General features: G+C 52.9%; 1 protein-coding gene across 2 annotated transcripts in view; it reads right to left on the bottom strand.

Annotated features, from left to right (window-relative positions):
- The window catches only part of DSCAML1 (DS cell adhesion molecule like 1), a 99,917-nt gene that overhangs the window by 21,977 nt on the left and 51,216 nt on the right, over positions 1-26,724 (bottom strand). Inside the window, exons 4-8 of one of the 2 annotated variants that reach the window (XM_071576252.1) lie at positions 8,309-8,455; positions 6,731-7,009; positions 5,756-6,031; positions 4,947-5,243; positions 2,703-2,975 (exon numbers count right to left, since the gene is read on the bottom strand). In XM_071576252.1, coding sequence (XP_071432353.1) covers positions 2,703-2,975; positions 4,947-5,243; positions 5,756-6,031; positions 6,731-7,009; positions 8,309-8,455 — 1,272 coding nt within the window. Of the gene's footprint in view, positions 1-2,702; positions 2,976-4,946; positions 5,244-5,755; positions 6,032-6,730; positions 7,010-8,308; positions 8,456-26,724 lie in introns of those variants that run through there. The other variant, XM_071576253.1, reaches the window with a different exon arrangement.

Below are 26,724 nucleotides of genomic sequence, written 5' to 3'. Positions count from 1 at the left end.
TGTGGGAGGGGGAAGAAAGCAGAGAGAGGGAGACAATTAGCTTAACAAGGCTCAGCACCTGGTAGACGAGATCCTCTTTCCGCATTCTCCATAATTAAATTAGCAGGCTGCCAATTGTCCCTTCGGCAGAAGGGAGCTGCCCTTTTGTACAGGCATGGGGGCAGCTCCCTTTACCCACCCCCACATCCCTGGGCTCCCCGCCCCGTGCCCATCTCAGCACCACTGACTCATCCCCAAGCAGGGGGCAAGAAGGGGCTGTCACTGTTCCCCAGGCTGCCACCAGGCAGGCAGGTACAGGCAGGGCTTGCCTGCCCCTTCACTGGCTACAGCAACGTGGCTAGAGCTGCCAGAGCCATGGAGCCAGTGCTGCCTGTTTTCCATAATTAATGAATAATTAATTGCAAATGCACTGCAGTGTATCGCAGAGCGGGGATGGGCTTGTGGATCTGCGCTTCTCCAAACGTGCCCCTCTGGCTGCTGCTGAGCACCAGGAAAAGGACAGGCTCCCTCAACAGACCCAGCTCTCCCTGCTCCTGCTTTCCACAAACAACTCACAACTCTCCTTTCCTTCCCAGATCGCTTCACGCTGTCACTCTCCGTTTTTCCAGGGCTTCCAGGCTCTCGTGTGGCTGCAGCAGGAGCTGGCCACAGCCCAGAGCACCATGGCAGGGTCTCCTTGCCCACAGTGCCATCCCAGCAGCTCAGATCCAGAGGGGGCCTCAGTGAACAGCCTCTGCCTTCCCATGGGGTGAAGCATCACCCCATAGAGCCTGGCACTGCTGGCTGCAGAGCTGGTGTCAGCACCGCGCTCCCCGAATCGCCACAGCCACCTGAGCTGTGTGAGAGCCCCAGGACAGCACCAAACCCACACAGGATTAATTAAAACCTTCAAAGACGTCTGCAGGAAGAAGGAGCTGTCAGAGCACCTTGCAGAAGGATGGATGCTGGATTGTGCTGCTGGGATAGCACAGGAGAGAGGCCCCAGCAGCATCCCTGAGCTGCAAAGCCCTACAGAGTGGGGTTTGAAGCTGGAACCTGGGGCTCTGGGGTCTCCCCACATAAGCAGCAGCAGCTACACCTGGACAGGAGCTTCCCTCAGCAAGAGATGGGAATGATGCCTCACAAGCAGGGCTGGGGGCTGCCCGCACATCCCCGTTCTTGGGGGGAGTGATGCCAGAGGGAGTTATAAAGCTTTTATAGCTGTGTGCTTAGAAGGACCTGCATAACTCACTGGTGGTACTTCATGTGGTCACCAGGCACTTGTGGCCATAAAAGTTTTATGGTGCTCCACAGCATCCCACAGTACTCACTCTATGCAGTTATGTTTATTCACTCCCTGACTATCTTCTTAGGGCTTTGCCAGTCTTTTCCACAGGCCTTTTATCCAATGGCTGGCTGGAGGAAATGAGGAATCCAGCCAGCAGAGCTCGGTGTAAATCTCCAGCAGCCAGAATGAAGATGTCTGGCCCTGGATGAGCAGCATGCCACCGGCCCACACCGCGCTTCCACCCGCTCACCTTCCTCAGCCTGTCACTGGCCACTGAGCAAGGCAGTAAATCCACATTGGGAAGGGTTCACTAGCAGTTGCTTCCCAGAATACACAGATCCTCAGCTGAACTTCAGCATCCTGCACCCTCCAGTGGCACCTCCCAGCGAATCCCATTATTTGACTGTGAGCACACACACCAAGGTGCTCTCCCCACACCAGTCTTGCCCGTCCCAGTTGTCACAAGACCAGACCAGCATCTCTGACCTCTTTTCAAGCCCTGAGGCTCCACGTAGACAGGGATTTAAATAAGGTGAGAAAAGCAGAGCTGGCCATACCCAGCAGACCCGAGGGGCAAGAAGACCTCCCCACACCGCCCTTGGACAGGTTATCCACAGCCAGCTCTTCCCTTTGGAAAACCCTGGAGAAGAGCGTTAGCTAATCAAGTGACAGCGTCTCTAATCAGCTTGATGCACTCCCTCCCTAACCTGATTCCTAATAAGAAAATGGTGGCTGGGAGGGGAGGGAGTGGGATCAGAGTAAATCCAGTCCACAGATACCCCACTGGGTGAGAGGGAGGACAACAATTGGCCAGCTCTGTCCCTAGTGCTGCCGTGTTTGTCTAAATGATTTACTGCAAACACCGAGCTGGCGACAGGCAGAGACGACCCGACAACTCTGAGGACGGGAGATAGGGGAGCACCGCGCGCTCCCAGCGCAATCTCAGCGAGTCACTGGGAGGGAATGCATCCGGCTCAATTCATTAGGACTGATAGCTCCCTCAATGGGGCTGAATAATTGATGGCCTGGAGAAGCTTTTAAGATGTTCTGTGCGCTCAGAAGACCGAGAGTATTATTTTTTTAAAAGCTAGCACACACAGAAAAACATCGGTGAAGGTGATCCAAGCAAAGGTTAGATGTTTTAATATGTTATGTTTACACCATAAATCCTTGCTCCATCGCTTGTAAGGGGAAATGGATATGGTGTGGCTCAGGGCAGCTGACAGAGTGCAGGCAGGACCAGGTAGCCGCTCTGGCATGAGCTGAGCCATTTTCTGAGGGTTCCCACCTGCAGCGACTACAGAGCACAGGCACCACCTAGCCATGGACTTCCCTGTGTGGTGCTCCTCTACCTCCATCCCACTGCACAGACACCCCAAACACAACCTGGATGAGTTCTCCATCCCATCTAGGGAAAGCCTCTCCACCCGCTTACCTTTGACTGTGACGTGGACGCTCTGGCTGATGGAGAGCTGGGGCTGAATCAGCACACTGCACAGGTACTCTCCTTCATCCATGCCTTTCTGGACATCCATCAGCTTTAGAGTCCCGTTCTCAAAGACCACTTGACGGTGGTTGTCAGGCAGCAGCAAAGAGTCCTTGTACCACTTGATGGAGTAATACGGGTACCCGATCACCCTGCAGTTGATGAAAGTGTCCCTACCCGCTACCGCTGTTATGTTCTTCATGGCTCGGATGCTCGGGGGACCTACATATTCGGGAGGAAGGAAGAGGCAGGCTAGGTTAATTCCGAAGGGCTGTTTGCTTGCATGCAGATCTGCTGCTACTTTGGAGCAAGCTTCACAGGCAAAGAAGGTAACTAGAACACTTGGGAGCCAGTCTGGTTTGGGTGAGGAGCCGGCACAGGCTCCTCTCCATGTGTGTGTGGGGAAAGCTGCTCAATGGGTACAACCTCCAGCTACAGCTACTTGTGCACACCTACTTGTGCTCCTGGGTCACATCCACACTTCAAACAGCAAATCCCACCCCAGTTTGGCAAGTACAACCCCAGTGCTGGGGAAGCTGAGCTTGCACACATCACCACTGCCCACTGGAGGAGGCGAGATGGTGTCTGGAATTGCGGTGTGTTTCTACAATGGGCACTGTGCCCACCCAGCACACTTCCACCTGGCTCCTCTGGCAAGCACCTCCAGCCATGGGAGCTGTGGGAGAGACAGGGAGCACTCCCCCATCACCACAGCCCCTCTGCGCCTCTCTCAGGAGGAAGATGCCTACATTGTGCCAAACATCCTTGGCAAGAGCTGCTACAGGAACCTGATTCCATTGGCAAACGTACTTCACCTCCCCTAAACCCCACTCTTCTGAGCTCCTCACTGCCAATCTGGATATCCCTGAAAAAGCCAACAGCCACCAGTTTCTGGTTGGCTCTGGTGCTGTCTAAGGACTGAGAGAATGCTGCAGGTGAGCTTGTAAATGAGAGGTTTCATGCATCAATAATTACATTGTTCTCCCAGCCGCTGCATAAAACAGCAAAGTAATCTAAAGATTAACCCTGTCTTGACTCCTCGTCCTGAGGGCGTAGCAGGATAACAGCTTAACACACACTCAGGATCAGCCGATGGACAGTGTTTCTCATTCTACCACACATTAAGAGAAGGAGCAGAAAAAAAGGAATTAGCATCTCACTCTGTAACCGTGTCTTGGGCCTGTCTGAGGGACATGTTCCATGCCAGGGAAAAGGAAACCTGAATCTTATCTAGTGACAGCCCATCAAGAGCTGTGAGAGGGGGGAAAAAAGGGAGACATGGGAACGTCCTCATTGAAAATGCTGCTCTGGCTTCTCACAGCTGAGGGATGAACTTGCTCCAAATTCAGCAGCAAAATTCCAACTCTCCTGGGATCCCAGCCAAAAAGCCACTAGATCCATTCCAAACCTGAGACACAGACAAACACAGCCCTTCAACCCTCGTTCTCAACAGACAAATAAATGTTCCCTTATCTTGTCTTGCTCCCACCTGTAAGCCTGGGAGCTTTAATTGAGGATTATTAATGGGCAGGGGTTTACACCACACCCCGTGCCTGAGAGCGCTCCCTGGAACGCACTGAACAACACGCTCCAGCCGTAATAACACGGTGATTAACGCGGCCATGGCTTTTAGCAGACAAAGAAAATACAGACATGACAAATCAAAGCTCATTTTCCACGATTTCACGTGCTGCCTCATCATCGTTTGTCATGTAGATCCCTGTGCCGGCGGGCGCAGTGGCTGTCAGGGAGTCAGGCTCCTGTTGGGAATGGGGGACGGCTGGGAGAGCACGGGGACACTTTTGCGCCTGTCATCACCTTCTCTGTGCATGGGTCCCTTGGCAGGTGTCTGCCCATCTTGTGCAGACCTCAAGGCAGAGGCTTGGTGGGGTGCGAGCAGACCCCAATGAAGAGAGTGCTGCACTTTGGCCCCTCCAAATCCAAGTCTCTGGAATTGCTTCCAATTTTGTTAAACTCCCTGCTTTAAGCATCTGAGGGGCTCAACCCCTCAGGCAGGTGTGTGAGGGAACAGGGCAGGAGTGGGGGGCTCAGGGAATGAGGCTGGGGTAGCCAGGGAGACCCACAGGGCTGGGAAGAGGAGGGAGAGGTAACAAGGAACAGCCAGCTGGGGAACAGAACAAAACCAAAAGCCCAGTAAAAGTCCTATTCTGATATTTAAAAGTAGACAGGCACCTCTTACGTTTATTCGCGCTTGGTATTCGGCGCTGCCCACCGAGTTCCGCGCGGTGCACCGGTACACGCCGCCGTCCTTGATCTGCGGGCTGGTCACGTTCATGTGGCTCACGGTGGTGCCGTCTGACATCGTGTACTGGTTGGAGCGGTGCCCACTGTCCCGCGAGATGGGCTCGTCGTCCAGTGCCCAGGTGACGGTTGGCGGCGGGGCCCCCTTGGCAGCACACATCAGGGAGAACTGCTCCCCGGGGTTGACCACCTTCTCGCTGAAGGAGGAGACGATGCGGGGGGTCCCATCTGGGGGGCACCCAGGGGGATGGGGGTCAGGGAGTGGCAGCCACAGGCAGCAGCAGTCACCCACTGACAGGATGGCGTTGAGCTCCCACCTGGAGTGGGAGCTGGGAGAGTTGCCCAGCCAGTGATAAGCACATGGCTGCACCAGTATCCATGTGACAGGGAGATGCTGAGAGGAGTGAGGGGACATGCTAGCTGATATAGACACTGGCTCCCTTGGCAGAGCCCATCCCTTATGTGAACACTCAGTGATCTGGATCAGGGAGGGTTGCCTGGTGAATTGAGGTGTCTTGGCCCATGGATTGGGGATGGCAAGTCAACACTTCCTTCCCCATGCCAGTCACGCTGTGTCCCTGCTGACAGCACACAAAGCCCACCAAGCAGGCTGGGAGCAGCCTGGCCCTAGGATCCCCACCCTCGCTGGTCTCACTGCCCCCCAGACATGCACAAAGGATCCTGACATCCCCTCAGAGAGGGGCAAAGGAAAAAGCGCCCACCCTGGGAAGACATCTCACCCTCCAGTGTGATGATGGAGAAGTCCTGTGCCGTCTGGGACTTGCGGGTGGCAAAGCACTGGTAGGCTCCAGAGTGGCTCTTCTGTGCAGCTGTGATGAGGAGGGTCTCGTTGCTGATCCCCCGGATGGAAATGTAGTCATCCACCGCCACGAGGTCCGTGTTGCGGTACCAGCGGATGACGTACTCGGGGGACCCGCTGAGGGCACAAGAGAGGATGACGGTGCTGCCGATGCCTGTTTTGAGCTTCTTTGGTGTGAGGGTCACACGCAGAGGGTCTGTGAGAGAGGGGAGAGCAGTGAGGCACTGGAAGTGCTGGGCAGCGCTGCAGGAGGCAGCTCATCCCCACTGTGCTCTCCCTGCCCTGGAAGTGCCAGCCTGACTAAGTGTAAAATGTCACTGCACAATAAGGCAGGTGGCCCTGCCACCTTCCTCACTGCTGACAGCCCCTGCTTTAAACATCAGCCCCAGGCCCACGGCAGGGGTACTGCAGTGAGGTGGCAGGATGGCTGGAAGAAGATGGCCAGTGTGGTGGGGACAGTGCTGAGCTGGGGACATATCAGCAGGCTGCCAGTGCCTGGTTGGCATTGTGCTCACCAGTGCTGCTCCAGGTAAAGCAGGCACAGTGGATCTGGCACCACCAGGATTTCAGTGACAGGAGGAACCCCGGAGAAACAGCACGTGATAAATACTTGGCCTGCCCAGATGGTATTTACTGTTTGGCTAGAGCTTATTTTATGTAAATCAACATAAATTTTATGTAAATCAACAAAGCAAAGCACAGGAGCACCCAACACGGACACATGCAAGAGAGCGGCTTCCAGCACGTGACACACCACACCAAAATACAAGGCTTGTTACTTATACAGCTGTGCAAAACCTTCAAGGCTTTACACTGACAATGAGTTTATGTTTCAGAAGGCAGCAGGATTAAGCCCTCCAACCACCACACCCTGTTCCTCCCCGCCCGTTCTCACCGATGACCGTGAGGGTCCCTGTGACCTCTGCGGAGCCGAAGGTGTTGGTCACCTCGCAGATGTAGGTCCCGCTGTCCTCCACGCGCAGGTCGCTGATGGTCAGCCCCGTGATGCGCTTGGTCCAGCGGCCGTCGGCGGGGAGCGGGCGCCCGTCCTTGATCCACCGCACGGCCGGGTTGGGGTAGCCCGAGGCGATGCAGGGCAGCTCCACCAGCCGGCCTGCCTTCACCTCCCGGGACTGGAAGCTGTCTAGCATCGTGGGGATGGACTCCGCAGGGTCTGAGTTCGGAGAGGAATTGGGCTCACCCAGCGAAGAGGAGGACATGAGGTGTCTCCTCGCTGCGACACCGGGACACCTCTGGCATGGTGACACTGGTACCACCGTGCCCATTCAGCATCATCCATGAGAGGTTGGCTCTCCCCATCCCCATGAACTGCTAGCTGCCAGACAGGAGTGCAGGATGCCAGTAACATCCTTGCTGGGCACAGGGTGCCCTGTCCCACCTAGACAGCACAGCCTTTGGCAGGGAGAGCCAAACAGGGAGAGGTGGGAGGGAAAACACATCCTACCAGTGATGGGAGGAATAAACTCAGCACTGGAGGAATTACTCAAGGTGACACCTAATTGGTGGAAAATACACAAATTCTGTGGCACATTTCAAAATTTACAAGCAAAAGGGCCCATCAGGCAGCTGGGAAAGGAGAAAATTAATCACTAAGTCTCAGGCGTGAAATTAAATTCCAGGGGAAAGAAACCTCTTTCATTACTCCCAAGCAGAAGTAAAACGCTGTGACGTGTAAATAATGACAACGACCAGGAGTGGACTGGGCCAGATCGAAGTGCATGGATTGGGGATGACACACCCAGTGATGACCATGCACTGCTGGGATGCGTGGCAGGACTGGCACGGATGGGACACAGGACCCTCGGGTGTGTAAGAGGCCAGGACAAGGTCAGGCAAGCCCCAACTCAGCCATCTCGGACCTCTTCCCTACCCACTGGGGGGTTAATTTGAGGAGTCGGTGCGGGAGCTGCCGCCTGTGCACCCGAGGATGGAAAAAGCATATGGCAGAGCGCGGTGTGGCTGCGAGTCGGGCGAACTCCCTCCCTCCCGAGCAGAGTAATTTGGGCAGTCAGCGGAGCCGGGAGCGCCCGGAGACACCCAGCACTTCGGACTGCACTGCCTCCGCCGCAGTATCGCTTGCATGTTCGTCACATCGCGTCAGGCTGCTCACATCGCGGGCTGTCACGGCGCATCGCCTCGCGCCCCATCGCCCCGTGCCCGCGGTGACGCGGCGCTGCCACCGCCCAGCTCAGCCCAGCACAGCCCAGCACAGGGGGCTGTGGCTGGGGGGCACAAGGCGAGGCAGTGAACCCCCTGTGCAGCCCCAACAGGACCTCCCACCCTTCCCACTGGGATGTCCTCTCGCTGCAGGGACCTGAGGTGGCGATGACTGTGCTCCCCGTGCACCACGGCACTGCTGTAGGCAGGCAAGGGAGGGGGCAGTGGGCAGGGCTGGACCCCTTCCTGGGCACAGGCTCCCTCTTTGCCCACACTACCAACACAACGTGCTCACCTGAGACAGAGAGCCGGGCTCCATTGCTCTGCCGTGTCTCCCCGCTGTACTTGTGCTTGGTGATACACCTGTAGGTGGACAAGGCATCTTCCTTCTGCACGTCCGATATGTACAAACCTCCATAAGAAGTAATAAAAAACCTATTTTCTGGAGACACAAAGGGAGGAGAAGAGTGAGCGAGCAGCCCTGACTGCAGGCTGAGAACCTGGGTTGGGCAGAGCTCCTGCACTCCAGGCAGGCACTGGAGCCATGGCAGGGAAAGAGGGATATTCCTCCATCTCCCTGCACCTCTGCCACACCAGCATGCAGTTCTGGCTGAAGTCTTAGGCAGGCTGATGAAGTTGGGTAAGCCACAGCAGCCCCGTGTGTGCTACAGCAGCCTCCAGCATTTGTGGGTACAGCCTCCCTCCATCACTCATCCTGGGTGCACACACACACCTACCCAGGTGTAAAAGGGGGCTCGGGGTGTCCTTACATACAACTGCACTCCCAGGGCTTGGATTCAGCCATGCTGTGGCTGCAGAGGAGAGTGAGGAGAGCATGTGGCACGATGCTCTGGCACACACTGCTCCACACACGCTGCTCCGCCGCGGTGCCACGCGCTCCATAGCAACGCCGCAATTAAAAGTGAATCCGTCCTGCTGAGTTAATAATTAGCTTAACTTACTTAGAAGCATGTGAAAACAAATAAGGGCTTGAGCTGATGTTTGAGCCCCAGGAAGATGGTGGGAGAGCAGGCAGGGCAGTGTGGCCCCAGCAGCACTGCTGGAGCAGCCCCATCCGGCCAGTAGGTTTTGGAGCCTGGTGCACGAGGAAAGGAGTCTTTGGCTGGCTCATGACCCCTATAATTCATCATGAATAATAACAGTAATTAACAGGAATAGAAAGATCTGTGTAGTGGCTACATGGAGTGCTGGGCAAGCCAAGGCTCTGGAGAGAAGCTTCCTGCCCACCTGGAAAGCCCTTTGCCCTGTTCCGCCATGACAGCAAGGCTTTCACCCCAGCTTCTGTGGGGCTTTGGGGTTTATTCCAGCACCAGCCACAGCTGGGATGGAGAGCTCCATCTGCTTGGCTGCACCATGCTGCCAGCCAAATCATCCTCTACCAAACCCCAGGACTGCAGAAATGCAGAAGGTAATTTAGTGGAGCTGAATGTTCCAAGTGGAAACCTTTAAACCCAGTCTTTAAATCAGCAATGGCTGCAAATGGCTCCCTCAAGTCCTGCACAATGCCTTGTAAGCCAGAATCTAGACAGTGAGGCCAAACAACTGTTTTTTCTTCCAGCACCTTTTCAAAGCACCTGGATATTCTCAGCTTAGGCAGAAGAAAGCAGAGTAGTCAAACTTATAAGAGCAGAATAAACACGAGTGGGATAGAGGAGGAGATAGATGTTTCCAAAGCAGTCTTTGATCCCATCCTGAGGCAGGACCCCAGGCCCAATTCCCAGCAAGTGCTGCAGGTGACAGACCAGCAGAAAACAGGGATCTTTGCCCAGGGAACCAGAGTGTGCCCCTTGCATAAGCCAAGGCAACAGCAGTGCTGAGCTGTGCTGGCACTACCATTCAGCTGTGGCTTAGCCAGATGTGTGTATTTGACTTTAATTGCTTGATATGAGAGTGTGAGGGACTCTAAACATCAAAGAAACAGCAAATAATTAATACTAATACCAGCCAACTCTGGCTAACAGAGGCACCCGTACTGATCCTCCCTAGAAGCAGAGCTGGCAGTCACATGGGATGGAGCAGGGGGCCAATCTTACACCTCCAGCAACACCCCTGTGTCTCCATTCCCGCTTGGAGAGATCAGGGGCTCCCAAGCCAAAATCTCAGGATGGTTTTGCCTCCACGTTATGGCATGGCAACACCAGTATGCAACTGGGACCAGATGCTCAGCAGCACAAGCCTCATGCTCCACTGCCAGCCAGAGCCACCCAGGGATCTGTACAAACCCTGTGGAAGGGCAGGGGGAGTGGTCCCACAGCACTGAAATAACATGCAAATCAAACATTAATTTTTCATCTCCCATCAAACCAGTAAGCGAAGAACATTGGCTGCACTGGAATTTGAGATGGGGGGAGCCGGTTTCCATGGTAACGGGGCTGTATTCTGCAAAGTGCTGGCAGTCCCAATCCACACCCCCACATGTGGCTGTGCATGGGTAACCACAGCCCTGGGCTGCCATGCGCCAGGCTGGAAACAAAGCCTTGTGCCCAAGATCAAGGCTCCAACATGGGGTTTGAGCCATAACACCCACCCCAGAGACAGCAATGGGCTGAAAACCTGCAAGTTTAGTACCCACACCTCCACCACGGAGTGATGGAAGGCATCTGCCCCTCACATGCTGCAGCTGTTACGTTACATGTAAGATCCACCCAACCTGACAGCACAGCTTCCTTAGTTTTGTTTTTTTGTTTTTTTTTTTTCTGAGAAGGGACAAGTAACTCCATCGAGGAACATTCCACTGGTTCAAGGGAGATGTGGGGCAGTAATTGATGTGAGCAGGTCTGACAGATCTCACCGAAGTGACTTATTGCTGAGTTTGCTAGTGAGATTAACATCGAAGGTCGCCCAGTAAAATCAGATCTTTCTGCCTGCCAGGAGGTGGAAAAGCTTTACAGGAAGCAGAGGATTAAGTACATCCATGGCCAGTCTGCAGCGATGTGCCTCTAATAACTCTTCCAGCCAGACCTGAGCCTCACCAAAGTCCTCAGCTCAAACGCAGTCTAGAGCTCACCAAGAGCTAAATTCTACCTAAATTCCCAGGAGTTCACCCCTCGCCTGGGAAAAACCACCAGAGTGAGAGGGGGGCTCTCCTGCATGGTGAGCATCAGGAGGATCTCACTGAGTACGCACACACAGACACATATTTGTTGTTACCAAAATCCTCTCCCACAACCAGCTGCCAGTGGTGGCTGTGAAACCCCAGCATCGTTCCCAAGGGCCTTCCAATTCTGAGAGAAAGATTACAGTCGATGCAGGTTACCAGCTCCTGCTCTATCCAATATAGATTTATCAAAACAACAGGGTCAGGGCTTTAGGAGGGAGCGCGTTTTATAGTTCATAAGACTAATGAGATAACTTTCCCTTGGTACTGCTGGAGAATCAATAGGTGTCAGCATTTATGAATTAGCCATACTTGGAGCATGTGCATCCCAAGGCATCCCGGACAAATCCAATAACTGTTCGGTGCTATTTCTGGCCACGTTTAAAGTGACAAATGCCTCCCAGGGGGAAGGCACAGAGGGGGAAGCCCCAAAGAGCAAAGCCTGTAATTTTCCACTGCTGCCATAGCAGCACTTTTCTGCTGCGGCTGCAGTTCCAGGTTGCCATTTGCCCGGCATGGAGCTCACCTGGGGACAAAAAACATCCACAGAAAACCCATCCAGGATGGAAACTCCTGCCCACTCTGTGGCATAGCACGGAATGGCATGGCACTGCTCACCATCTCCCTTCCCAGGACTGCTCAAGTTCTGGGATGCAGCACCTGCTGGTGTCAACGGCCACGCACCAGAGCTGCCTTTCATCTCAGCAGGCTAAGCCCAGCTCATGCCACAGCAAATGCTGAGAGCAGAGGGGGCATGGACTGGGAACCGAGATTAAAGCACCATCCATCCCTCCCTCCTGGAGATGTTAAAGAGGAGCCATGACTTGAGCCCAATACAAATTTCATATGAACCACACGATATCTGACAGATTTATTTACATGTTTGCCTGCCGTGGGGATCCCAGGGGAGATGGATGGCTGTCACCACCCCCAGCCATTCCAAAAGCAGCACAGCTCTCCTGCAGAGCTGAGCTGGCACAGCCATGTACCCAGCCAAAGGTTCCCACCTGGAAGTTGCAGGCATCTGCAATGCCACCAACACTAGCTGAGCAAGCAGCTCAGGCTTTGCACCAAGGGGCTCCCTCTCTCCTCCTCATCCTTCAGGAGCAGTGGCCTTTCTCCCAAGGAAAGGACCTGCTGGATGCTACTGGAGGCTGTGGAACTGGGCAGGGGGAACAGCAAAGGAGGAGTGGAAATCAGGAAGTGTGATGAGCTTTCCACCTCCCCTCTTTAATCTCCTTTATAAGCACGGCTCCATCTCCTCCTGTTACAGGATTAACACCCATCTCTCATTCTCCTCCCGCAACAAGATTTTATTTCTAATTACACTGCAATAAAACTGGGCGCGCTCCCAGGGCTCCTTCCAAATGACTTGTCGACACTCGGCGAGATTGGATCCTACTCGGGCCGTTCCCGGCACCTCTGCTTGCTGTTCATTAGGCATGCATGAGGGAGAGGGTTTAAGAATGGAATTACATTTAAATGGCTTTTCTGTGAGAGAGATGAAACAAGAGAGAGAGAGAAGTGAAATTCAGGAAAGGTTTAGGAGGAGGGTGTCATTGTCACCTCTCTGTCACACTGCTGCCCAGCAGACGCTGTGCCAGGTCCCTGTGCCGGTGCTTCAGGCACCTGACAAGTTAATAAATCCAAAAGGACATACTGAAGGGGGTTTCTGAGCACCACATTTTTGCAAGAGGATGGCAGCCAGGGGCATGTGGCACTGAGTATTGTCAACCTGCACTGTGTGGTGCTCAGGACACCGGAGGAGGGCACTGACTGCTGTGGTGGAGGAGAGGTTTACCAGCAGATACAGAGATTTTCTTGTCAGGGCTTAGAAAAACACACACCAAAAGAAATATGGGATGGGCACAATCAGGAGCAGGTGCTCCCTGCACGTACACCTACATAGTCCTCCCTGCACCAGGGCATGAGCACCCAGCACGTGGCTTGAGCGGAGCCCTGGGAGCACCACGGCCAGGCCCACCCTCCACAGAGCTCCTGCTCTCACCAGCTGCTCAGGTGCCATCTCTGCCACACAAATTAATCACCAGCAGTATGACAAATAGCTTCCAAGGAAGCAGGGGAAGTGAGTCTGCTCATGCACACTCTCATGGCAGGGAGTGGAAGGCACTGAATAAATTCCGTGAGGAATCCACTGGGTGGGAATCTCCCTGTCACAGCCCCCCCTGCTCTCCCTCTCCTAAAGCACATGTTACCCCCGAAATCTTACAGTCCACGTAGCAATGAGCATCTCTGTCACTTTACTCTCAGTGCAATGACTTTGCCATCTGCATTTCTCTCTCTCTGGGCAATGAAGGCTTAAGAGAAGTTCCAGTTTTGAGCACAGGAAGCTTTTTTGGGGGGAAAGTGCAAGGTGTGTTTCAGAGCTGCAAACACCATCCAGGAAGCCACAAACAGTGATTTCATTTCACATTAGATAATGATCAGTGGTGTTATTCCTGCAGTGTTTGATACATGTGTGGCTTGTCGAACTCTGAGCCGTGGCTCCAGGTGTTTTCCATGCCCACTGGACTCACTGGCAGTGGGCATTTGCTGCTACCTGGATGCTGCTTCCCAGATACAGACTCACAAGTCAGCAAAATTGGGAAAACAGATGTTAGGAAAGATCTTTCTCTATTAGCTCCCTCGGAAGCGAGGTATCCTGCAGGGCTGGCAGGAGTTATTAAATCAAGAGTCATTATTTACCCAAGGGCCAGTCTCTCAAGTCATGTTCCTAGAAGTAAATCCGGAATTACGCTGCCCACGGAACTGGATTCACACGGGTATGAGGGAGAGCACAGTTTGCCTCTCCGGGTTTTAATCCACCTCTGAGTCACCGGAGAGCCCGGCAGCGAAACTGAGCAGCGTTTGGGGACACTTTCATTTGTTTGTGTAAGGACTTTGGGAATGACACACTTCCACTGAACCAGAACTCAGAGGAGGAGGAATTCCCCGGGTGGGTACCAGGGGATAGGGCTCACCCCTCGCACCGCCCACCCTCCTCCCCCGCCACTGGCCACACTGGCACTGCCAAAGGAGGAGGAATTAATCTCCCGAGGTGGTCGGGAGCCGCCTAATACCAGCAGAAAATTACAGAACAGGATGAAGAGCATTACAAAATGAATAGGAGGGGACTAGAGATTTCCATGGCTAATCCTGTTAACGAGACAATTTCTTATCAAACTCATTATGTGACAGAAAGGGGGGTGGAGGGAGGGGCTGGGGAAGGCGATGCCAGGCAAAAGGCATTCCCGGTGCAAGGGGACAGGAGGCTGGCAGGAGAACACGGCAGTTCCCGAGCCCGGCCCGCCGCGTCCCCGCACTGCACATCAGCAAGGATTGTATTTCCATTTCCAAGGAGAGCTGAATATTACCGGAGTGACCATTTACCACAAAATAGTGCCGTCTGCTCCGGCGCTAGTACCAGTCCTCTCCTAGCGCTGAGCTGCAGCGGGTTGGGATTACAGCAGGCATAAAAACATGCAAAATCCACCGAGAGAACACTCATTTCAAAACATGATTTTTGGAGCGTCATTTTTTTTTAACCGCCTATCATGACGAGCCTCATTTTCCAGGAGGAAGCAAAACGAAAGCTTTGGAGCACAGGCAGAATGTGTGTGCCTGATGGCAGAGGAGGCTCCGGCATGGGCTGGGGGTCCGGGAAAGCAACAGAGAGTTACTCTCCGTGCTCATGCCCATCTCTGGCTCAGCCGCACGAGCAAAGCTGAGCCTGGCACAGCAAAACCACGCTGCGGCTGAGTGATTCCCGAAAATCGACTGCACGTTCCTTACCAGCCCCTCCACCTCCTGCCCCCCAGAGTCACAGGGGCTCCACCGCGACTTTGTGGGCAACGTTTAATTATTTCTCTCTCTCTCTTTTTTTTTTTTTTATCATTTGCTATTTAAAAAACCGCGGAACTAGTCAGATTTCATGCTAATGAGAAGAAAATCTGGATCGAGGACTGTGCAAAAATTTGCATCTCAAAGAGGAAAACAGGAAGTCGCTAAGAAAGGAAAATCCACGCCGAGGTAGCGGGTATGGCCATAATTAGGCTAATGCTGCCTCTGTTCTGTCAGCTCGTTTCCATCAGCCCCAGGGTGGCAGGGGACAGCAGACGTCCCCACCACCACGCGACTCAGCCCGGGAGAGGGCTGGTGAGGGATGCTGAGCACCAGGATGGCAGTGTGGGGTCCAGGATAATGTGGGATGCAGGATAACCCAGGATGGAGGATGGTGTGGGATGCAGGATAGCAAAGGGAATGCGGTGGCCTCACTGCCCCAGGAAGGACACACATCTGGAGAGTCTTCTCTAATGGCACCAGCAACACCGTGAGACTGAGTGTACTCAACGAAAGAAAGTATCACACCACCCACGAGTTATCTCAGCCATAACCTCCTCCTTGCACCTCTGCTCTCCCCAGAACACGGTGCCCAGCCCCACCAACCAAGCCCCAGGGCATGATGAACACACAATCTCAGCACTGGCAGCCCAGAACGAGCGATTGTTGTCCCCTCATTTTGAGAAGGGCTGATTTGCAGTTTTGCATCAATTTTCCCCTGATTTTTTAATTGGGTTGTGCTGCCGCTGCAGACATTACTGAGCAAACAAATCCGAATGGCTCGAACCAAGATATTTGCTCATAAAAATCCATCACCAACGCTGAGAATGACAGAAATGGAAAATGCCTAATGAAAACAAAGGGGAAAACAACAGGTACTCTGGTCCTTTGCCATCCATCACCAACCTCAGATTATTGAAAATACGTGAGGGAAAAAATTCCTCCCATCTGCAATCAAATCTTGAGAAATCCTGAAAAGCCAAAACACCACATAGGAGGAAATTCTTTGCCCCCACTTCAATCTGCAGGAGTTTCGCCATAATTATAATAAGAGTGAGGCTGCTGGATAACATGAGAATTATTTTCCCCACTTACATTGTCAAATGATCATTTTGCCCTGCAGTGAAATCTCAATAATTATAATGCCGAACCGTGAAAGAACAAAGAAATAAAAAAAGCAGTGTTTTCTTCCAGGGAGCAGGGGGAGGGGGGCGCCACCATTACAGGACTCAAAGTGCATCCTTCCTCTAATTATCTTTCTCTCAGGGCTGTGCATCCCTCACCTTCTCTCCATGGCCTGAGCACCCAGGTGAGCCCCCCCCAAAACTCCGTGGGATGGAGGGAGTTCATGTGGGTGGGATCAGCCATCTCCATGCCCAGCGAGGCAGAGCTTCTCCAGCATGAAACAGAGTGGGAAGTGTGGTTTGGGCTCCATGGCATCATCTCCCAACCTTAATCTGAGCCCCCAGCTCTGCCAGGACCTTCCCACAAAGGCTGCCCATGGGACTTGGCCATGGGATGTGGGGAGTGCCACGGCAAAGCCAATCATCACACCCTGTCCCTTCACACCCAGCCCAACAGCGACAGCCACTCAGCAGGGGAAAAGCAAGGGGGAGATAAGGGAAGGGGGACAGAAAGCAGGGGGTGAGGGGTACAGGAGGCGAGCAAGAAAAACAAGACGACAGAACGCTTGCTCCACAGCCCTCGGCTAAATTACAAACCAGTTTACTGAGGTGGAAAGCTGCAGTGAGCTGAGGAGGAATATGTGGAAACCATCTGCAGATTTAAAAATAATCTATTTTACGATCACCCTCGAACATATTCTTTTGCAGAAACCAAATAGGATTTGTTGTTGTTGTTTTGTGCAAACTGTTAGGGAAAAATTACTAGAAACATGCAGGGGGTTTTGCCTTCTTGAGTACTGAGAGGCTAAATATGCCCTTCCTTATGTTTAGAATAGTAACAGTCATCTTAAAATTAACTTGGTCTGCATCAGAGCTTAAAACAGTTGCAATTCAGAGCCTGCAAAAGCAGGACAAACCTGCGCTGGGATATCTAGCGCTTCTAGCTGACAGATGTCTTCCTACATACAGTAAATATAGGTCGTCTTTTCCTACCCAGAGAACTGTAGATCTTAATTAACCAGGCCACTAGCAGCATATGTAATGATTTTTTTTGCAGCTTGCTAAGTAAACCTGCCTGTGATTAGATGGAAGGGAAATAAGATGCATGTGAGAGGGACCCATCTCCCCCGACCTGGCCGCTGTGGTGAGCGCAGACCTCACGCCGCAGCTCCCGTTGTTATTTCACGCTATAAAATCTGTCTAATGAGATGGGAAGGGTGTGGAGCCTCACATCCCCCTCGCTGTGCACAGCCCACGGCCGTGCCCCGGCCAGCCCAGAGCTCAGCTCGGCCAACAGCAGCCAGAGGGTTATTGAGCTTCACAGGCTAAACTCTGCTCCTCCTTGGAAGGCTCTTTGGGATTAAATTATCTCTGGGCTCAGAGACAAATGAGCTAATGAAATTCATGCTGCATTATGATAAAGTCATGCCAAGCCCTCATAGAGGGGCAGTGGGTGCTGGGGTGGGCGAGGGCAGGTGGCAGAGCCCATCACCCTTGTGGCTCTGGGTTTCTGTTCAGCACAACTGGTCTGTGCTAAGGGAACAACCCCCTGAGGAGCAACTGGATCTTATCTTTCCAGCTTTTATAGCGAAGGTGCTGTGACAGGTATAAGGGTATCAATAGACTTGGGTCATCCCTAAATAACTGGGAAATAACAGACCTTGGTTTATTTGTGTGAGATTCAGGAGGGAGGAAAAAGGTGGCTGAAAGTAAAGGAGGACAAATCCCAGTCCAGGGTCAGGAGGGAGTCAAGAGCTGGGTGAGGTTTTACAAGACAGCAGAGTGCACCTCCTGAACAAGGGCATCCAGCCCTCCCACCAGCTCTCACTTGTAGGATGCTCTGAACTGCAACTGATCTTTAAAAATCCCTTGAACTGGAGGGAAGGGAGAGCAGAGCCCAAGCCCTCAGCTGCATCCTTGCACAGGCTGTGTTTCTACAGCCAGAAATGTGCTTGTCAGACCAAGGACAGTACAGAGACCTCTACAAAGTCCAAAATTGGGGCTGGGAATTCTCTGGCTCCCCAGAAAAGGGAGCAAAAAGCCACCAAGAGCCTGTGGGAAGAAATCTCAAGGCCAGAAGATCCCTTTGCAACACTGAAAACTGCAAGAGAGCCACACATCGCTGCCTTGCACCAGCTTTGAATGAATCCTGCTGAAGATCTTGTTTTGATCTGACAAGGAAAACAAAAGCCTCACTAAAGGAACTTCTGTTACCAAAAACTCAGGAGTGAAGTGGAATGATCCCACACTGCCATGGTCCCACATGTCCACGCAGACACGAATGGTACATCCCCTCCTCCCCTCCCTTCTACTCACTGGGGAAAAGAAATCAGCGAACGTGACTCGAACAAAGAGCAGAACTTCCTCCCCGCTCATTAGTGCTGGAAAAGCAACAGAAAAAAAAATCCCCAGGACATAACCTCCTCTTCAGCTCTGAAGTCTGAATGGCTTGGAGAGGGTGGTTGGGTTTATTCTTTGCCTTTCACCTCACTCAGGGTTGGTCTGCATGCTTTGATTACAGAGAGAAGCCCATGCCAAGAAAGGAACCCCCAAACCACCCACCTTGCATGCTGGCTCTGCACAGCCACCCTGGGGCAGTCAGATTTCCACATATGGGGTTCTCCTGCTGGCACAGCCCCATCAGTGCCTGGCCTGGGGGCTGGAGGCAGCTCACAGCAACCCTCCCCAGCCAACACCATGTTCTGATCCTTCCTCCTATCCAGAGGGAAAACATCTCTCCTTGCCTTCCCTGCAGCCAGGAGTGCTCATGGGGGCTGGTGGTGGCAGAGGAGTGGGCTGCTGGGTGGGACAGGGGCATCAGCTTTCCTCACCTTCTGTCTGCTCCCCACCCACTGCAAACAGCAATGCCATGAACTGAAATGTGGGTGAACTGCACCACCCCTTTGGAAGGGGGTGAGAAGGAAGGAATGTCCCCACAGCCACAAATGCCACCCGTGGGCCACCACGAGCCCTTCTCCATTCACTCCAGTACTGAAAAGGTTCAGGGAGCACCAGGGGAGCTGCGCACATTCCCAGGAGGAAACAACCCTTGTGCTCGTGTTCCATCAGCGTCACTCCCCCCATGGAGCTACAGCACAAATCCACTACAGAGCATCTGCCACACACAAGGGCTGCACCAGCAGCTGGCGAGGAGCAGCCCCTTCCTGCACCACACATGATCCACTGCAGCTTATCAATAATTATTAAGACAAGGCAAATGGATGTTGACCTAGTTAGACATCCAAGAAGAAAACCAGCTATGGTGGGTTTGTTTAACAAGCCAGCACTTCTGATGGAGACAGGCCTGGCTGGTTCCTGTGAGGGCCCTGGGGCTCACACCTGCACCCAACAAGGACCAGCAGCACCCACAACACCACAGGTCAGACAGGATGACGTGTGATGGTCCTCAAAGCACCTGCACCCAGCTCAGGTCCTGCCACTGACTCCAGGAAAGGAGTCTGCACTTCAGGGATGAGGACTTTGCCAGTGAAGCCTGGAAGAACTCTGGCCCCTGCTCATGCAGCAGAATTTATGTACAGGTTTGGCACCTGGGCCGTAAGTGACCACAACGCCAAGCAGAGCAGGCTGACCCTGAGCGAGGGCTCAGCAGCACTTGGAGCAGGAGCAGAGGTGCCAGCACAGCACAAGTGAGCTGCACCCAAGCTGCAATGCCACTGAAGAGCTCTCCTGCACTGCGAACGAGGATGAGAGCGTGATGCCAGGGCCACCTCACTGCCATTACCATCGGCACATTCAGCCTCCTTCACAAGGCAGCAGCTTTCATAAAGGAAGGTACTTAAGCCCTGCCCTGCCTCCTTCAGCTGGAGGGCTGCGTGCTCCCTCTCCTCTCAGAAGAAAGGCAAGTCATGGCTGTGCTGCCTCAATACCGAGTGGGGCTGGTTACCAAAGCCCAGGAGCCAGGATGACACTTCCCTTTGGTAGAGAGGGATAGAAGGGATCCAACACCCAGGGCAGAAGGAGTTGGGGTGCCTGGCCTCGGGGATCACACTCACTGCACACCCCCTGGCTTTGGTTGCCTTCCTCCTGCTTTCATTCAGGAGGGCTTGTGAGAATGCCAGCAGACCCTTGGGAGAAAAGCAGTGCCTCCAGAATTGGAACTTCAACTGGAAAAACAGTGATGGAGAGGGACAGCCCCACAGGTATCTCCCTTGAAACAGAGTGCTGAAACAACACTGCAGCAAATGGGGCATCAATCAGGAGGAGGGAAGTGGCCTCCTATCCAAATATAACCACTGTACCAAACTATTAAAGAGCATAAAAAAAGCGCCATATTGTGAGTAAGTTTTTGCTTCAATGAGAGCAGGGAAATACTACAGATAGTTCACAACAGGATCACAAAAAAATATCAGTCAGAGCTAGAAGAATCAGCCAGGTGCTGTGGGATGGAGCACAACCCCAGCACCCATCTCCAGGTGGCACCTTGAATACCACAAACACAGAGATCCTGTGTCCTTCCGACAGTATCCCTGGCCCGGGAGCTCAACTTAGGCAAATCCAACCTTGCAACAAGATATGATTTCCTAGCAACAAGCAACGAGACGCAGGGGCAGCTCACCAGGAGAACGGGCAGACTCCACATGGCTCCAAGTCTTTAAATGAGATGAGATCTTGTTACAACATGCTTTCATCCGCCTTCCAGGTGTCCAGGGGACAGAGTGGGCTGGGGGAAGCCCTGGCCCCTGACACAGCTCTTAGTCTCTTGAAGTTTAGCCTGGGGAAAGCTGGGTGGCACCTTCTGGCATTGCCACCAGGTTGTCTGTTATTTTTGGAAGTGGAATATTCATTTGTCAATACAATGGCACAGAGATGCACATGGACCCCCCAACATCCAGGCTGTGATCCACTCAGTTTGGAGTTATCAGGGACCCAGGACCCTGTAACTCTCCAGTGACTCAGAAGGTGTGACCTACTGCTTCTCACCCACCTGTCACAGACACACACGGAGCTTATCTGAGACCTGAGCTCATTCTGTCCTGCTCCTGCCTCCACTTTGCTTCCCTGCAGTGACATTCAGGATGAATCCCTTGATCTCGTGCGAACACGAAAGGCTCTTGAGGTGCCTCCCCAACCCCTGCCAGGTCGGAGCGTGGCTCAGGGCAAGGGACACAGTGCGGACACTGACATCGCCAGCCTGAGGGGACACCTCCTCAGCCACTGGCCTTCTGCCCAAGGCTCCCTCCTGCTCTGCACGGTTCAGTGGTGCCTTTATAGCATTCACTGTGCCAGGACAGCCCGAGGCCTCAGTGCCAGCTTCAGCAGGCATGGCTGGGCTCAGCCAAGCCGGCTGCCATGGACAGGCAGCAGCCCATGCTGAGAAGCCACCTCGGCTGGGTCACCCCAGGAGGGCAGGCACTGAAGGGATGTATGAACATGGGGGTTCAAAGGGACAGTGTGGCACAGGCTGGAGAGTGTCTCCCTGGATGGCACACAGACTCCCATGTCCAGCTTCAAAGGTGACAGACCCTGACTACAGGACCCCCTGGATACAGCCCTTCTGTCTAGGGCAGGAACCCAGATCTCCCTCCCTCCCCAGCCTGGGAATGCTCAACACTTTCCCCCAGCCCATATCCCTCTGTCCCTGAAGCACTGCGGTCAGATCCCGCCTCCAAAAAGCCTTTTGAAACTGACGGGATACAAATTATTCCTCCCTTTCAGCTGCTATTCAAGCCTTGCTGGCCACCGCTCTGAGCAGCTGCTGCCTCGCACACACTCACACCTCTGATGCCCATGTGGGCAGGGTGGGCAAAGGGGCAGTTTTAGGAGCAAGGAGGGGTAAGCACAGCATCCCACCACAGCCACACAAAGAATTTCCTCCCCCACAAGCGATGAGGATGGCAGAGTGAGCTCAGCCTGCACAAGAAATGGAGCAGAGAGCTGTGAGCTCTCAGGCAGGATGAGCTTTCACTGTGAAAAGCTGAGCTGTCCCAGGGAGGGTGACACAGGGACAGTGGCACAGGACAGGCCAGCGATGCTCCTCGCTGACACACATTAGTGGGTGCACAGGCTAAAGCAGCAGGACTGATACCCAGCCAATTCACAAATGTTTTATTCATAAAAACACTGCAAAGTTCACGCGTGTTCGCTAATTACTCAACCTGCTCCTCTGTCAGGTGAATAATGAGGGGAAAAATAATCAGCAATTTGTTCAAAACCACATGGAGAAATTCCGAGTGCGTTATTGCAGTGCTGTGCTCTGCATACTGAAGCCTGGAGCTGATGTGATGCTGCAGGTATGAAAACCTGGGCACACCAAAGAGCAGCCCCTACGTAAGCAGTGCCCGCCATCAGCATATGCAGCACACACACTCCCAACATGCAGCCCCCCAAATCCCAGCCTGTCCCACACAGCTGGGGGCCACTTCCAGGGGCTCCAGGCACTGGCTGAGCCAAGGCTGTCACAGCTGCACCTCAGAGGAGAAACATCTTTAAAAAGCATAGAGTTGCTCCTGCCTCCTTGGAGCACTCGGAAGCCCAGCCAGGCCTTGCTCTCTGCAGCACTGCTAATTACCATGGCTTTCCAGAAGGCAGGAATAATTAAAGCACCTTCCCTTTCCCTGGAGAGCAAGAGCAGGAGCCTCAGTGGATGACACAGGGAAGAGAAACCATTTCCCAAACTTCTCTGCTTTCCTTAGGAACTAAGCCTGGCAGCAGGGCAGAGCATGTGCCGCCCAAGAGCAACGAGGAGCCTCCTCGAGGGATGCTCCTGTCAGCACTCACCCAAGGGGAAGGGAGGAGCAAGGGAAAACCAGCCAGCATGAGAGGGCTGGATAAGAAATCTTAGGATTTTTAGCTGAAAAAGCACTGAAGATCTATCACGTCTGCTCCTGAGGAGCTGCTTCAGCCGAGGGACTACTGCCTTGGCACACTAATTATTTTCAAATTAAACCATCCACTAAAATAGTGTGAAAAAGCATCATAGAACATTAGCCCTGGTAGATCCCACCTGCCCACCCAAACATCCCAACATGCTGTACCACCCTGTTGGTCTGGTGGGGAGGGGCTAAGTGTAAGGACAGGACCACTAAGAGAGAGCTCTGTGGCCACCAAGAGCCAATACTGACTTCCAGATACAGGCTCTGCAACTCCAGCAAAGTTCCAGACAAGCACTGGCATCTCTGTAGCAGCAAACAGGAGTGTAATCACAGAGAGGTGAGGGGAGGGTGGAAACAAAAAGCAGCAATAAATCACTTCCCTGCTGCTACCCGAGGAGATATAATTAAGTTTATGCCTAGAGTGGCGTTGCTGACAGTAGTCCTGGAATGAGATAAACATACGGCGTGAGGTTACGCTGCAGTAACACCAGCACCGAGTGGCAGGTGACACGTGTGCTCAGGAGTGTCCTCAATTAGGGAGCTGCAGCCTTCAAACATGAGCTAGAGTTGGGAGAGCATCAGGAGATGTCTGAAAAACCACACAGCCAATGGCACAGGGCACTGGTGCACAGCTGGAATGGGCTCTGCAGCCTCTGGCGAGGTGCCCACTGCTCAAACCAACCCCACCCCATGTGTCCCTGTCCAGCGGTGTCCCCCCCTTCCCAGGTCCCCAGTGCCCACCATCACCCACATGAGGCACAGAGGGTGGCACACAGATGTGTCACACAGTACCCAGCTCACCAGCCTGCATCCTGCTCATGCTTAAGCTCAGGCTTAACTTTAAGCACGGGTTTAACTTTAAGCACATGAAATGTCCACTGATCTCCAAAGGATTATTTGTGGGCTCAGCTGCACACACAGAGGGCTCTGCAGGCACAGGGCTGGGATGTTCAGTGTCACACCCCAGGACAAAAGGCAGAGGTAAATTCTGCAAATGGAGGTGTAACCAAAATAAAGAGGGTGCCCATCCAGCCAGCTTGGCACAGGGACACTCACTGAGGTTGGACACCAAGCTGGTCCAAAGCTCCTTACAAAGGCCAAGAATGAAATCAAACCACCTGTATGTCTTCAACTGCTTAACTCTCTTAAGAAACAAAATTCACAACCCTATATTAATTCTCACTTACAGAAAAGAGGTCAGTTTAGGTTAATAATTGAAGACAATACCAAAACAGAAGAAAATTTTCCAAGTAGTCTGGCCTTGCAATATATTTCAAACATTATTTTAAAGTATCTGTAGAAGCCTCATTGTGCCCTTCCCCACAGGTCTGATGAACACATTTCTGCAGAGCTACACAGCTCCATGGGTGCCATCCCAGGTGACACTGCCTGATGTCCCCTTCACTAAGAGAGAGGTCAGACCTGGCCACCCACCAAGCTCAGCTTTAGCAACTCAGGCAGAGGAGGACACCCCAAATCCAGCTGAGCATCATTGGGGTGACATCTAAGCAAAAGCCTCCTCCTGCTCTCCAGCATGGCATAGATGCTGCCACATCCATCAGCATCCCACCTCCAGTCCTTGATCCCAACCCAGCCAGGAGGAGCCTCTGAAAGTCAGAGCAGGGCCCAGCTCAGCTGAGAGCCTCCAGCTGCCATCTGGACAGATCACAGGATTTTTTCCATGCAAATATGAAAGAGGGGGTGGGGGAAGGCTGAGGAGAAACGAGGCTGCAAAATGAATTCAGCATCAATTATTCTAAAATATGCATGTTAATATGGGAAGGGCTCCATGGCTGCATCCATCTCCACTTCTGTTCATTTCAAGCAGCAAGATGTGACCCGGGAAGATGACAGCATCTCGCGTCTCACTTACACAAACACGAGCTGGGCAAGGGGGGATATTAAAACAGGAGACAATGCTGCATATTAAAATGCCACAGATGGAGCTTTCTGCAGCCTTTGCAGTCTGCCTCAGAGATTATTGCTGGGCCATATTGTATTAAAAATGGGGGGTGGGTGTTTTTATTTATTTAATTTTTAAACAAATTCCATCTCCTACTCATGCCGGATGGATAAAGTGAGCTCTTGAGCTCCAGCCAGCTTTGCCAGAAAACCCACATGAAAAATGCATTTTCATTAATACAAACTGTTTGCAGTAGGTAAATTAATTCTGGAAATGGTTTTCATACATGGCAAATTATATGTTCAGTGAAAACACTAGACGACACTCCACAGTCCTAATAAAAGCCCTGCGTTCCCTTTAATGAAGGAGGTAAGTGCCAGGTAAAGGCAGCAAGCTGGAACAATTAAACAAACAAGTAAGTCAACAGGCGAGTAAAAGCTGAAAGGGTTTGGTGGTGCTGGGAGGTTTCCAGGCTGCTACAGCAATCCCAGGATCCAGAGCAGGATCCTGGAGTTTCCCAGAAAGGAGCGAGAAATAAAGGAGCAATCTGTCCCTTCCCATCACTGCGGTGTGAGGGCAAGGAAGGTGCAAGGGGCCATGAAGCCCAAGAGCACAGTGGTGATGAGCACAGCACAGCCGGCCAAGGAGCAAGGAAAGGCCCTGCCAAGCCTCCTTCACCACCCAGACAAGGAACAAGCCCAAAGACTGTCCTCTCTCCTCACAAGTTTCTCTTCTGCTCTCAAATCTTATGTCTCCTTTAACAGTCCCATTTCTGGGCGCCTGCTCACGGTGAGGGAGGTGATATATAATTGATGAAGTGACGATGTGCTACGGCCCCAGCCCCAGCCAGAAGACATCTGTTCTGCACGTAGACTCGTTCAGGTGCTGTCACGCTGCATTTACTGCAGCGTATCAGCGCCTGGCTGCGGATGCTAATGTGGGGCCAGCCCTGATCCGTAACTCCGCATGGCTCTTGGGGGTCAGGACCTAGAGCAAGACAGCACCGTAGGTATCCTATATCCTGCTTTTCAGGCTTGTTTCAACAAATTTCCTTCAGTGGCATTGCTGCACCAAGCCTGCACTCAGTGACCCAGGCTGCTGGGCACTTGGGGTGACAGCCCTGCCTTGCTGTGCCCTTCCCTTCTGCAGCCTTCCAGCTGCACCCCTAGCCCCTCTCAGGCACGGTGCCTGCTCTCACCAACTGCCTTTCCCTACAGAGTTTGGACTTTTAAAACCTTGGGCCAAATGGAAGGTAATCTCAATGCCTTGGAAGCAGAGGAACCTCTCAGAGTGATTTGAAGAGCAGAGCAAATATCCATCCCTGCATCTGTCACGGGGAACTGAACGCCACGGAAGGAGGGGGCAGCATTTCATAACAGCCTGCCACATTAGAAAACAAAGAGTGATAGAGAATCTTTTAGTCACCTCTTAATTACATATTCTGGGTACATTAAGAAAGGAGAAATGTATCTCAGGTCACTGCCTGTCACCACGACAAAGGCCCGTGATGAGTTCTGTATTCAAAATATTTGCAGTAATTATCAGCACAGTTCCCCTTTGAAAGCGCTCAGAGGGAAGGATGGTGTTTCACCCGAGGGAATCAGCTCACAGCCTGCACTGGTTTCACTGCACTACAGATAAATATACTCGTGTGCATGTATATTTTTACCAACGTGCCCGGGTATGTATCCATGGAGAAAAACCTATAAATGCCTAATGCTCCTCCTGTGGGGCTGGGGAGTGGGAGCAGCAGAAGAGGGGCTCCATTCACCTCTCCTGCAGAGCCATGGCTGAGATGTGACGGCCTCCAGTGGGTTTCCAAAGGTGGGAGCAGGGACTCACCCTGGGGCGACGGCTGCAGCCACAGCCTGGTCAAATGGAAAACAACCCTCT

Source organism: Pithys albifrons, chromosome 23 (assembly GCF_047495875.1).
Source record: "Pithys albifrons albifrons isolate INPA30051 chromosome 23, PitAlb_v1, whole genome shotgun sequence".
In the NCBI taxonomy this organism is placed as follows: Eukaryota; Metazoa; Chordata; class Aves; order Passeriformes; family Thamnophilidae; genus Pithys; species Pithys albifrons.
Note: the sequence above shows the minus strand (reverse complement) of the source record. Positions and strands in the feature narration are given on the sequence as shown.